Genomic DNA, 14,576 nt, shown 5'->3' with positions numbered 1-14,576 from the left:
TTTGTTTATTTTGTACTTTAAATCATACATCTAAGTGAAATCATATGCTATTTTTCTTTCTCTGTCTGACTTATTTCACTTAACCCTCTAGGTCCATCCATTTGTTGCAAATGGTAAGATTGTATTTTTAATAGTTAAGTAATATTCCATTGTATATACATACCAACTCTTCTTGATCCAATTATCTATTGATGGGCATATAGAGTGCTTCCATATCTTAGCTATTGTAAATAGCACTGCAATGAACATAGGGATGCATGTATCTTTTCAAATGAGTGTTTCAGTGTCCTTCAGATAAATACCCAGAATTGTAATTACTGGGTCATAAGATATTTCTATTTTTAATTTTTTGAGGAACTGCCAAACTGTTTTCCATATGACTGTATCAATTTGTGATCCCACCAACAGTGCATGAGAGTTCCCTTTTCTCCACATTTTACCAATACTTGTTGGTTGTTGATTTATTGATGATATCCAATCTGACAGATGTGAGGCGATATCTCAGTGTGGTTTTAATTTACATTTATCTAATGATAAGTGATGTTGAACATCTTTTTATATGTGTATTGGCCATCTGATGTCCTCCTTGGAGAAAAGCTTATTTATGTCCTCTGCCCATTTTTTAATTGGATTGTTTGTTAGTTTTCAGTAGTTGTATCAGTTCTTTATAAATTTTTGATGTTAACTCCTTATTAGATGTATCATTGGCAAATAACATCTCCTATTCAGTAAGTTCTCTTTTGGTTTTGTTGATGGTTTCCTTTGCTGTGCAAAAGCTTTTTAGTTTGATATAGTCCCATTTGTTTATTTTTTCTTTTGTTTTCCTTGCCCTAAGAATTATATAAGAAAAAAAATATTACTAAGAACTATCTCAGAGAGTTTGCTGCGTGTTTTCTTCTAGGAGTTTTATGGTTTTGAGTCTTACATTTAAGACTTTAATCCATTTTTAATTTATTCTTATATATGGAGTAAGAAGGTGGTTCAGTTTCTTTTCTTTTCTTTTCTTTTTTTTTTTGCATGTATCTATCCAGTTTTCCCAACACCATTTATTGAAGGGACTGTCTTACTCCATTATATATTCTTGTCTCCTCTGTCATAGATTAAATGAACACATAGGTGTGGTTTTATTTCTGGACTCTCTATTCTGTTTCATTGGTTTTTATGCCAGTATTGTGCTGTTTTGATTACTATAGCCTTGTAGTATAGTTTGATATCAGGTAGTGTAATATCTCCAACTTTGTTCTTCTTTCTCAAGACTGCTGTGGCTATTTGGGGTCTTTTATGGTTTTATATAAGTTTTATGATAAGTTCTAGTTCTGTGAAAAATACCAATGGTATTTTGAAGAGATTGCATTGCATCTATAGATTGCTTTGGGTAGTATCTATATTTTAACAATATTAATTCTCATGGTATATGTTTCCATCTATTTGTATCTTTTCCAGTTTTTTCTTTAATGATATAATTTTCTGAGTACAGGCCTTTTATCTCCTTGGTTAAATTTATTTCTCGGTATTTTATTGTTTTTAGATACAATTGTAAATGAGATTTTATTCTTAATATCTCTTTCTGATAGTTTATTATTGGTGTATAGAAATGAAACCAATTTCTAAATATTAATTTTTTATCTTGATACTTCACTGAATTCATTTTCAGTTCTAGTAGTTTTTTTGTGGAATCTTTAGGGTTCTCTTTATATAGTATCATATCATCTGCAAATAATGACTTTTACTTCTTTTTTTTCAAATTTGAATGTCGTGTATTTCTTTTTCTTGGCTGATTGCTGTTGCTAGGACTTCCAATACTATATTGAATAGAAGTGGTGAAAGTAGTCATTCTTGTCTTGTTCCTGATTTTAAAGAAAAGGTTTTTAGCTTTTCTTCATTGAATATGATATTGGCTGTGGGTTCGTCATATACAGCCTTTATTATTTTGAGATTCCCTCTATTCCCACTTTCCTGAGTTTTTAACATAAATAGACACTGAATTTTATCAAATGTTTTTTTCTGCATCTATTGATATGATCATATAATTTTTATCTTTCAATTTGTTAGTGTGGCGTATCACATTAAGTGATTTGTAGATATTGAACCAAACTTGCATCCCAGTAATAAATCCCGCTTGAACATGGTGTGTGATCTTTAATGTATTACTGAATTTGGTTTACTAATATTTCATTGATGATTTTTGCACTTATGTTTGATCACTGATATCAGTATACAATTTTCTTTTTTTGTAATATCTTCATCTGGTTTTGGAATCAGGGTAATGGGTGCCTCAGAATGAACTGAGGAGTCTTCCATTCTCTTGAATTTTTTTGAATAGTTTGACAAGAAAAGGTATTTTTATTTGAACGTCTGGTAAATTTCACTTGCTTTAGTCATCCAGTCCAAGACTTTTGTTTGTTGGAAGTTTTTTGATTGCCCATTTGATTTCATTAGTAATAATTGGTGTGTTCACATTTTGTTTCTTTTCCACTCAGTCTTGGAAAATTGTATGTTTTTAGGAACGTATTCATTTCTTCCAGATTGTCCAATTTGTTGGCATTTAATTGTTTGTAGTATTTTCTTATAATCCTTTGTATTTCTGTGGAGTCAGTTGTTACTTCTTATTTTATTTATTTGGGTCTTCTCTCTTTTTTTCTTGATGAGTATAGTTAAAGATTTCTCAACTTCGTTTATTTTTTCAAATAACCAGTTCTTGGTTTCATTGATCTTTTGTGCTGTGTTTTTAGACTCTATTTTGTTTATTTTCATTCCAATTTTAATTATTTCCTTCCTTTTACTCACTTTGTTTTCTGTTCTTAATCTAGTTCTTTTAGGTGTAAGATTAGATTGTTTATTTGAGATTTTTTGTTTGTGTGTTTCATGAGGTAGGCCTGTATTGCTATGAATTTCTCTCTTAGGATTGCTTTTGCTCTGCTCCATAGATTTTGGGTCATTGTGTTTTTATTTTAATATGCCTCAAAGTATCTTTTGATTTTTTTTTTTCGATCTCATTGTTAACTCATATATTGTTTATTAGCATGCTATTTAGCTTCCACGTGTTTATTTTCAGTTTTTTCTTATAATTGATTTCTGGTTTTATATCATGGTTGGAGAAGATGCTTGATAAAATTTCGATCTTCTTTAATTTATTGAGACATGTTTTGTAGTCTAACATATTTTGAAAAAATGTTCCATGCACACTTGAGAAGAATGACTATTCCACTGCTTTGGAGTGAAATGGTCTATAAATATCAATTAAATTTATGTGGTCCAGGGTGTCATTTAAGGTCTCTGTTTCCTTTATTTATTTATTTTTTCTAGAAGATCTGTCCACTGGTATCAATGGGATGTTGAAGTCCTGTACTATTGATCTCTTCTTTTATTTCAGTCAATATTTGCTTTATATATTTAGATATCCTTTGTTCAGTGCATAAATATTTACTAGGGTTATAACTTCTTGTTGGATTATTCCTTTTGCCTTTATGTAATGTCTTTTTTTATCTCTTATTATAGCCTTTGGTTTGAAATCTATTTTGTTTGCTATAAATATTGCTACTTCAGCTTTTGTCTCATTTTAAATTACATGACATATCTTTTTCCATACCTTTACTTTTGTTCTGTGTTTGTCTTTTTATCTGAAATGGGTCTCCTGTAGACAGCAGATGTATGGCTTCTTGTTTTCTTACCCATTCAGCTACCCTATGTATTTCGATTGGAACATTTAGTCCATTTACATTTAAAATAATTATTGATAGGTACATAGTTATCACCATTTTATTATTCGTATTTATGGGTTTCCCCCCTTTTTTAACAGAAATTTTCTTAACATTTCTTATAATTCATGCTAAACTTCTTTAGCTTTTTCCTGTCTTGGAAGCTCTTTCTCTCACCTTCAATTTTAAGTGATAGCCCTGCTGAGTAGAGTAGTTTTGATTGTAGGTCTTTGCTGTTCATTATTTAGGTCTTTGATGTTCTTCATTTTGAATATTTTGTGCCCACCCCTTCTGGCCTGCAAAGTTTCTGTTGAGAAATTAGCAGACTATCTAATGGGAGCTCCTTGTAAGTAACTAACTGCCTTTTTCTTGTTGCTTTTAAGATTTTTTCTCTATCTTTAATCTTTGGCATTTTAGTTATTATGTGTCTTTGTGTGAACCGTTTGGATTCATTTTGTTTGTGACTCTCTGTGCTTCCTGGACTTGTATATCTATTTCTTTCCCCAGATAAAGAAAGTTTTCGGTCATTATTTCCTCAAATAGGTTCTCAATCCCTTGTTTTTTCTCTTCTCCTGCTGGCACGCCTATATTGATACCAATATTGTCATGCTTTACACTGTCCCAGAGGTCCCTTATTTATTTTTGCAGTTCTAATTGGGCATTTTCTGCTACCTTGTCTTCTAAATTATTGATTTGATTCTCTGCTGTTCATTCCTTTTAGTGTATTCTTCACTTCAGTTATTGTAGTTTTAATTTCTGACTGATTCTTTTTTATGGTTTCTGTGTCTTTGTTTTATGCTTATTATCTCTTTGTTGAAGTTCTCACTTAGCTCGTCTATTCTTTCTCTAAGTTCCTTGAGAATTCTTATGACTCATTATTTGAACTCTGTATCTGGCAGGTTGCTTGACTCCATTTTATTTAGTTTGTTTTCTCCTAGAGTTTTTGCCTGTTCTTTCATTTGAGATGTTTCTTTGTTTTCTCATTTTGATTGCCTCTCTATGTTCATTTATAAGTATTAGGTAGACTTACCATGTTTCTCAGTCTTAGCCAAGTGGCCTTATACAATAGGTATCCTGTGTGGACCAGTGACACAGTCTTCTTGATCATCTGAGTCAGGTGCTTTAGGAGTAACCCCTATGTGGTTGTGTGTGCCCCCCGCCCCCCATTGTTGTAGTTGGAAAATTTAGTTAAATGTTTGTTGTTTGAGTGGAATTGACTCTCAGGTTGACTGGCTCTGAGTATTGGCCATGCTCATAATGTATGATCTGCAGGCTGACCCCATGGAATGGGGTTCACCCCAGAGCGTTTGCTTGGCTTTTGAGACCATTCTTTGGGTGTGCCATTTGTGGGGCTAACAGGTATTGCCCTGTTGAGGTCTAATGCTAGCCTCTGGATGTGTTTGTTCTGAATCTCCTTGGGAGGGTCTCCCGTGTGGGGCAAGATCAGCCCCTGCCTGTGACCTGCCCCGGGTTACCTGGTAGGAACTATAAAACTATCCATGTTTGATCACTGCCTGAGCTGGACTTGGGGCTATTGAGAGAGGCCAGGTGGCAAACTGAGGCCTACTCCCACTAGTACTAGGCCTGGGGCAGCTCAGCAAAAGGCCGGGACACCTCCATGCTCGAGGCTGCCTACCGCCTGCTTATACGACTCAATGGCTGAATAAGTCTTGAAGAATCAGAATTGGATGAGGCAGGATGTCAGGGAGTTACCAGAGTGGGGCACGTTGTGTTCCCCAGGTTGGTGTAGATTCATATTTTTTGCCAGTGCTTAGCCTGTAGGTACTCACAAAAGTCTCAGCTCACACTGAGGACAGCTGCTGCCTCTGAGATTTGTTCAAGAAATACTGCACAGTGGCTGGGGCTGGTTACTCACCACTGAAAGTGTCTCCTGAGGTGCTGCAGTGGAGGCCTATTGATTGCATTATAAGGAACCTCCTGCTGAGAGTGTGGGGTGGGACTGGTTGCCAAGTAAATGCTCAAAATTGCCACCGGGCAATTTGCATGTTGGGTGGGGCAGGATCTCAGGGAGTCTCCCAGGTGGAGCAAGTAGATCTCACCAGTCCAGTGCAGATTCATCAATGACCATGTGTGGGGAGGGTTTAACAAAGGCAAAATGGTGCTTACTTGCTGGCTGCATGGGAGAAGGGCTCAACAAAAGGACAATGGCAGTTGTTCCTCCAATTCTTGCCTTGAAGCCGCTGAACTCAGTCTTTCTCTGCATGTCTCAGGCATTTTCAGAGCTGCTGTCCCTCCACTGGAGCCCAAGGTATATGCATATGAGCAAAGGAGCATATGTGTGAGTCCTTTAAGAGGACGTTTGGATTTTTAGCTGCCTTCCATCTGCCCAGATGGCCAATCTCTACTTATTTTCACTGCCAAATTTTGTAGAGACTCCCTTTCCTGACATGGGAACCCTGAGCTGGGAAGCTTTACTATGGGGCTGTGGCTTGTCACTCCTCTGGCAAGGGGGCCTCTACAGCTGAGATATACATCCTGATGCTCAATTACCAGAGGTGGTAGTGGGACCGGCCCCCTTCATGTCTCTACCCCACCTACCAGTCTCAATGTGGTCTCCTCTTTATATACCCAGTTATAGAAGTTCTGTTCAATTAGTCTTCATATCATTCTCCTGGTTGATCATTTAATAATTTAGTCGCAATTTTAATGCAGTCATGGGAAGAGGCATGCTCAGTGTTTATCTATCCTGCCGTCTTGACCGGAATCTCTTCCTATTTTAATTTTAATTAATTAATTTAAACTTAGTCATGTGTGGCTTGTGTCTACCATACTGATAGATATAGACAGCAAACAGTAAACACAATAAATAAATGAACATATAAAACTAGAGAGAAATATGGAATGGTTGTAACTCAAAATGGGATGAGAAACTGTACCTTACTGAGAAAGTAACAGAAAGCCCACTGCTATATTCAATTATGTTGAAAACCTTTGCCCACTCCTGAAGAACCACTGGAAACAACAAGCATTATTGCATAATTTCATGTGTCTATCAATCATTAACCACATGTTTTACATAAAGACATGATTTTACTCTTATCAAATGTTAGAAATTTTTGCTTGAAGGTTTGATGGCTAGTGTATTACATTACCAAGTACATTTCAGCTGTCTATGCTTCATCCAAATATTTTTTGAGAAGCATTTAAAGAAACTACTTTCCACTTCCTCTTTTCATGTATGTGACATCTATTTACTTTCCAGTCCTCTTTTATTTGTTTTCTGCCCTTATAATTCTACAACTGCTCATTTCTAGGCTCTAAAGATTCTCTAAGAGTTAAACAAAGGGATCTATTTTAGCATCTTTTAACAATATCACTTTTTGAAAAGAAAACTCTATTTCCTTAATGTCTACATTTTCCTATTCTCAATGTCATTTTTTCTTTTGGCTTAACTATTTCATTGTCTCAGAATGGATACATTGTCTTCAATATCCTCTGATTCAGTTTGCCTACATAACATTTCTACTATAATAGCTTTAGATATACAATCTCTAAATCAAAGTCCTTCAGTGAATGCCCTGCTATTGTATATATAGAGACAGTATTCTCATCATTGTCAGATCTTTTTTTGATACAACTTCTATCTTTCTTTACAACTTAATACTCTACACTTCTGCACATGTTGATCATGTTCATGAGCCAAACTTAACTATTTGCAAAAAAAATTTTTATTGTATGCTGCATTGCCCAGTGAAGAACAATTTCCATAAGTTAATTTAAACCTTTTGTGAAATTATTTATATATTTATTTTGGGTGTTGTCAAGTCCATTTATTTATTTTTTTCTGTGAAGTATTTCAAACATTCAGAGAAGTGGAGAATAATATGGCTTATTCCATGACCAGCTTCATCACATCTTAAGATTTTCTCAAAATTTATTAAAGTCAATTTTAAAAGAAGGAAAATATTAGAAATGTATTAGAGGCTCCTCGGCACCTGTCAGCAGGTTATTTCCCTTTCTCTCTCCCCAATAATAGCTGCCATCCTGAATTTGATGATTGCTCCTGAGGATCACACATTATTCTATGTTTATCACATGCATTTCTTATTTTTCCTAAAGTACCTGTTATTAACTCAAGGTGTTTTTGCCTTTGGAAAGTCTATAGAGATCCTCTTACTTTTTTGCATATTATGCTTTTGGTATTTCTAAAGCCCAAAATCTAGCTGCTAAGCAATTATTTTGAAGTAAAGCAACTCATGGTGGATGTTTCTGTTAAAAGCCTCCTACTGCTCAGCAGTTAAATTTTGATTTCTACTGAGAGTACTTCCTTTAAAACATTCTCCCCTTTTGCTTGACTTTTTTTCTTCACTTGGCACCTATTCCCTAGGCTTTCAACCACCTTCTATCAATGGACAGTTTGGTCTCTGCCTTCACAAATGACAGTGCCCTTTCTCTATGAGTAGCAACAACTTCACAGCTATTTTTAATGTTGATGAAATATTTTGGGAAAGGTATATGTTCTACATAAACTGTAATTAGAAATGATTTGATTATTCAAATATAAATATAATATGTGGCAGACATTGTGTTAGCAATGGTGATATAAAAAAGAACACAAACAATCCCCGTCCTCTAGCAAATTTGAATCCTAGTTGGAGAGAGAGACCAAACAAAACAAAACAAATGAACAAAAAAACAAGTAAAAAAATATTAAGGCATAAAAAAAATAGCAAATTCTAAAACATCTTATGGAAAAACAAAACAAACCAAAACAAAAGTGTCAGAGAGGGAGAGAGGAGGACTTAGATTATATAGTAGAAATAGTGAACCCCTGCTCTGAGAATACTTAAATCAATACTAAAAGACGGAGAAGCAGTTAACCAAGAATGGAGGAGAAGCAAAATCCAATGTGAAAGCCCTGAATCAGAACAGTGCTTGGTATATCCACTAAAAGTGATCAAGATTTGAGAGGGTAACTCACAGTACCTAAAATGCAGAGACGATGATTCCACTAGAATATCAGTTTATTTGTTTACTTGTGACATACATTTGTCACATGGATAAGAATATTGTAAAAAGCATTAATAATACAACTAAACCCTGTCCTACATCCCAATGGGAAAACAAAATAAAACCAGAAGATAGTATGGACTGATTTTGACAAATCAGTGTCACAAAATCCAAAATAACTTACATGTATTTATATAATCTCGCTTACCCTCCTGCCTCTTTCCTTCCCTTCCCTTCTCTTATAAAAAGCCAGATCTTAATGAAAGATCGCACTCTGAATATAGAACCCTGGAAAGTTGTATTAGATGTGTCAAATATTTGTAATCATAATGCTTAAATATTTCATTAATGCATATTTGTTGTTTACAACTCCAGGCATCAATCTATACAGAAATCCTCAGTCTCATTACCAAATATCCCTTTCCCAATCTCAGGTATCTATTGAGTATTTATGGTCAGTGTTTGTCTTGCTGATTTTCCTTTTTCTGAAATTCAATAGCAGGAGAACATCCCTTCAAATGCATGCATTCTTTAGCTATGTTTATGAAGTCAATAAACCATGAAATCAGTTCTTTAAGGTAACAGCGTATCTAGGTTCTGCCTCTTTAAGTGTTTTTCTTACTTCTTAGAGCTTTGAGGGTAATCGCGTTTTTCTCTTTTTGGATTCTTAGCTGGCACTTCCCTGCAGCCATTAGATACTGATTAATACCTTTACCCTTTACTTGCCGCTTAGCATGTAGTGGATGTTCTTTATATCTTCAGCATGAATATATTCACGCATTTTCATCATCTCTTTTTAAATTTACTACTACAAACTAAGAAGGGTAATTTTATTTGCTTCTGTTTGTGAAGACTACCTTAACATTTGAGTTTCTCTTTCCTGGAACATGTTAAATCAACATCAATAATGACTTAAATTTTAAAATTGTTTATTGAATAAATGTAATAGTATGGTTGGTTTAGTATGAATAAGGGGGAAAAAAAGAAACTTGGGTCCCATTTCTTGATTTCTTTCTAATAGCATGTATGATTTAGGTCAAGGATCAGCTACATAATTTGTGAGGCCCAGTCCAAGATGAAAATGCAGGGCTTTTTATTCAAAAATTAATTAAGAATTTAAAGACAGCAAAATAGAACATTAAATCAGTCATGGGGCTCTTCTGAGCACTCTTGTGTGATTGCACAAGTTTCACTTCCATAAAGCTGAAACTGTACAGGTCTTTGGGGCAAGTAGCAGCTGAGAATTAACTTTGTAAATATATTTATGTTTCAAATCGTTTTATCATAAACTTTCATAAATACAATTTTTGTAATAAAATAAAATAGTATATAAATATAATAAAGTCGAATGACTATATTTGGAACATTCTGACCATCTTTTTGGTGCAGATTGTGGTGAATAGAAATATTAGTTAATGAGAAAACAGTTTTAGTTTCAAGTTTATTGTTAATGAGAAAACAGTTTTAATTTCAAGTTTATTGTTGACTATGGTATAATGCTTTGGTTTACCCTGAGGAGCCAGATTGTTTGGGTTTTAAAACCTGGCTCTAGCTCTTCTACTAAGTATGGGTCATTGGGCATATTTCCTTACTTTTCTGTGCATCAAGGTACATACACACTGGGATGATAACATAAAATTGATCTCAGAGGTTTGTTATACAGATTATTATATTTCAAGTCCTTTGAAGAAATCTATTCTATTATTTCAAACTTAAACTTTTTTCATTTTTATTTTTGCCTTAGTGGATGCACTATCCCAGCCTTACTCTCTCTTGCATGGTTGTGAATTGATGGCCAGTGTAATATTAAAAATATTTTATGATATTGTTTGTGTAGAATAAAAATTTTGACAGGAATAGATAAGACATTTAGTTCATGATGATGGAAATTAATGATGTTTTCCTATAAGAACATTAAAAGGATTTTTCTTTTGAAATCTCTTTTAAACTTTTGTCTATCACCATTTGCTTTATTTAAAATCAAAGATTTAAATCACCTGGTTAATAGAGCAATCCTGTTAATCATGTTACAGTTAATAAGTTACATAACTTTAGAATTTAATTCTATATAATTAAGATGGATGCTACGTCTTAGCATTTCAGACATTCTTAAATGTATTTAAAGGCATCTTGTTTAGAAGTAATCCATTGTGATTAATGTATGTTATTTGCTTTTATTTTTCTGTCACTGAATGATAAAGCTTTTTATAACAATATGGATTATTTTTATTTCTAATGATTAACAATCTGTATTTGTGGTTTTTAAAGAAAATGTACAAATTTACAATCTATGGACTAAATATCTACTATTATGAAATATCATCTGAAATATTTAGTTTAAAAATCAAATTCAGACTATATCAAATGGTAACCATATTAATCATACTTTGTTTTCAGTGCTGGTGGAAAATTTGTTGTAAACTAGTTTAGTTAAAATAGATTCTAAGAAACTCTTAATTCTGAGAAATATGCTTTAAAAAGAATACTCGATCGGGTGTAACTTTCAAGTAAGAAGGTCTTAATACTTCTGGACATTTTGCATTTAAGGTCGTAAGAACATATGAAATATTTGATCAATGTAGCTATTTTTGTTGGTTCTGAAAGTTGAAAAGAAAATTAAAAAAATATTTCTAAATATCACACAACTTTCTAATCATGCCAAGAACTTGACCACTTCTCTCTCCTATGGCTCTCATTATATAATGTCTATATTCAATCTCTTTTTCTCATATCAGACAGTATTACTGAAGTCTTCACTAACATCTATGTGACCAGTTTTGGCCCTGTCTCAGACACAGATATGGTGAGTTTTTCATTAAATAGTATTTTTATTTCATATCATGCATTGGAAGGGATCATTTAGACTAAACAAGTTGTTTTAGTGTTATAGGATTATATAACTGTCTAATGCCTACTTAGTCTATCCAAGTATGTGGAGAGTTAAGAATGTTCATCTGTTTGTATCTGTGGTATACCATTCCAGCTTGGGTGTTCAGATTACCCTTTATATGTTATATTCTTTTCCAAATTTGTGATCAATAAACAATTATTTAAATAAAAATAATGATATTACTGAGAATCATTTTCTAGGATAAATATACCTGCTTGGACTTCCATAAGTAACTTCTCTATAGTTTCATAGATAACTACTTCTTACAGAAAGTAGTCATGGGTAGTGTTATAAATGGAAACCTCTTTAAGGCACTGAGTAAGTTGGGCACTTTGTCTAATATCTACATACTTACAAATTATGTATATAAGGCACATATAAATCCATCTAAAGAAAACTCGAATCTTGACATACTTGCATTCTATGAAATTGGTACTTATTTATTTTTTATTAAAATACAGTGGGTAGGAGAGGAAAATAGTTTGGTGGGTTTAGATACTGGTGGGCTAGAAACATCAAAGATAAATTCTTAATTAAGCACAAACATTTGATAATTAATCTTCTATATTTCTACTGCTAACTGTAGTGCTCTATTATAGAAGTTTTTGTTGAAGTAATTTTTAATTCACTAATGCCTTGTCAGATCCTGCTGCATCTTCCAGCTGTTGCCAGCTTTACATTGCATTCTCCTGATATGCCTATCTCTTGTCGCATGCTACATCTCTGGCAAATTTGTGGCTCACAATCTCATCCACCCCTCAGGCATCCTCCGCTCCAAGGTCCAATGGCTCTTTAGACATCCACCTTCCTTATGGCCTAGGGAGTTTGAATTAGAGAAGATGCCCTTGTTCTTTCTTTCGTGATCATCTTTCATCATGTCATCTCTTCCCAGTTTCTTCCCTTTCTCTGATAACCCAAGGGGAAAGATGACAAGTTTGGACATTTTTCCACCTGGATAAACAAACAAAAACAAGAGGTCTGCCCTTTTTGCAAGCTCTCGTAAAATTATTGACCAATTTATTGAGACCTCCTTACTTATGTTATCGCACACACAAAAGATAAATATTTGAAGTGATGGATGTGTTAATTAACTAGATGTGGAAGATTCTTTTACAATGTATACCTATATTAAGTCACCACAATGCACACTTTAAACCTCTTGCAATTTTGTCAGTTATCTCTCAATGAAACTGATATTTAAGAAAAAAAAAAGAAAGGAAAAGAAATTGTGAGGATTTAGCTAGTGTTTCTATGTAGGAGTTCCTTTCAAGCCTTTGTTGGAAAATTTATATATTTTTACAAATCCTGAAATCTGAGAAAAATTAAGTAAGAAAAAATGGGAAAAAGTGTTATAATCCTGCAAGAATTAAATTTTAGCAGTCAACATAAAGGATCCACTGATGTCAAGTTGAAGGAGAGCAGTGAATGCTGATGTGCGAAGCTAAGACTTGAAAGTTAAGGTGAACATGTCCCAGAGCTGGGACAGGACCATGTCCAAGTGAAGTAGTCACGATCAGGCAGTCGTTTTTCTAGCTGTTGTGTCTGTGGTCCTATCTGCTGCTTTCAGTCTAAAAAAATATTAATTTTTATATGCAAATAAATAAATAAAAGCCAGTAGGGCTGAAGTTAGATATGCAGTCATTAGCAACAGAACAAATTTACACTCCATCTCTGAATTGAAGTCAAAACTTTGGTCTCTTCAGCAAATTTAACCCAAGGACTTTAACAAATTTTAACAAGCTCAACATATGCTTTCTTATTTTGAGGACCCTACTACACATTTTATTAAACATTAAAATTTACTTACATTCCAAACTATATGTATGTGGAATTGATTTCAGTCAAATTATAATTGGCAACATTTAAATTAAAAGGTCACTTTGATTTTTAATTTTTTTTTCCATTTTGGAGTGTATGTGTATGTGAATATGTGTGTTTTTGGTCACATGCATCTATATATGGAGATATCCCTCCAAATGAAATACATATTTAACATCTCAGTAGGCTCTTGAAAGGCTTGAAGGCCCTTGACATATTTCTAATGATACATTTCCCTGCATCACCTACCTAACAGAGTTCTATAGAATTCTTTTTGTCATGTCAGATTTTCTACTTTATTTCAATCTTTATTCATCTTGTTTACTAAGCCATACCAGTCACTAGAAGTCAGAATCATTGCAAAACCACCAACTGAGCACCTATTTACTCAGAATCTAGTCAGAGGAAAGGATCCATAACAGTAATTTGAACACAGAAAATCTAATATAATAAATTAGTAACTAGAAAAAGGTGGTTGAATAATAAAATAGCATAAAAGAAGACTCAAAGCAACTCAGAATTAGCAAATACAGAAGGCAATATCTACTTCCAGAGGTGAAGCGTCATGAACTGAGGACTTGGGAGAGTGCCCTTCCCCTCAAGGCTGAGTGAGATTCAGACCTCAATGGAGAGGATATTGCTGCTACAGGAGTATACAGCTATTGCTCATGAAGAAACATGTACATGCTAAATGTGGCCAGTAGGAATATCCTACCTGGTGGCTGAAAACTCAGTGCATGTCAGTTTTTTGAAGCTGTGCCAAAGCATGACAATGCACCTAAACCAGGAAGAGAAGCAGAAAGAAAAGTCCCCTTCTCTTGCAATGACATTGGGATATCCCTCCAGCACTCTCTATTGACAAAGCCTAACATTGTGTGAGCTGGCAAAAGAACAATGTTTGCAGAGTCCTCCTCTTATATCACAAAGAAGGGGAAAGGAGGGTGGATTTGGAGCTGAGAGGAAATAGGTTGGTAATTGGTATACGTAATGTGTGAAATGAGGAGAATTCTGAGTAGGAACTGAGAGAGTTTGCTCACTCAACAGGTACTGTTTATTATTTGTTCAAATCTATAGAAGCAAGATGAAGCTAAGGAAAATGAAAGCTGAAAAATCTATATACAAATGTAACACAGACACACAAATATACACACTTGCTCATATTATATATCTTTTAGTGAAGATAGAGCTCAATTTAAAAA

General features: G+C 34.0%; 1 protein-coding gene across 6 annotated transcripts in view; it reads left to right on the top strand.

Moving 5' to 3' along the window:
* GABRA2 (gamma-aminobutyric acid type A receptor alpha2 subunit) overlaps window positions 1–14,576 on the top strand; it is a 127,918-nt gene that overhangs the window by 44,799 nt on the left and 68,543 nt on the right. For all 6 annotated transcript variants that reach the window (XM_023532235.1, XM_023532234.1, XM_023532236.1 and 3 more), the window contains exon 4: window positions 11,405–11,472. In XM_023532235.1, coding sequence (XP_023388003.1) covers window positions 11,405–11,472 — 68 coding nt within the window. The remainder of the gene's footprint in view (window positions 1–11,404; window positions 11,473–14,576) is intronic.

Source organism: Pteropus vampyrus, unplaced genomic scaffold (assembly GCF_000151845.1).
Source record: "Pteropus vampyrus isolate Shadow unplaced genomic scaffold, Pvam_2.0 Scaffold79, whole genome shotgun sequence".
Taxonomy (NCBI): domain Eukaryota; kingdom Metazoa; phylum Chordata; class Mammalia; order Chiroptera; family Pteropodidae; genus Pteropus; species Pteropus vampyrus.
The sequence above is the reverse complement of the archived record's forward strand: the minus strand, read 5'-3'. Positions and strand labels throughout refer to the sequence as shown.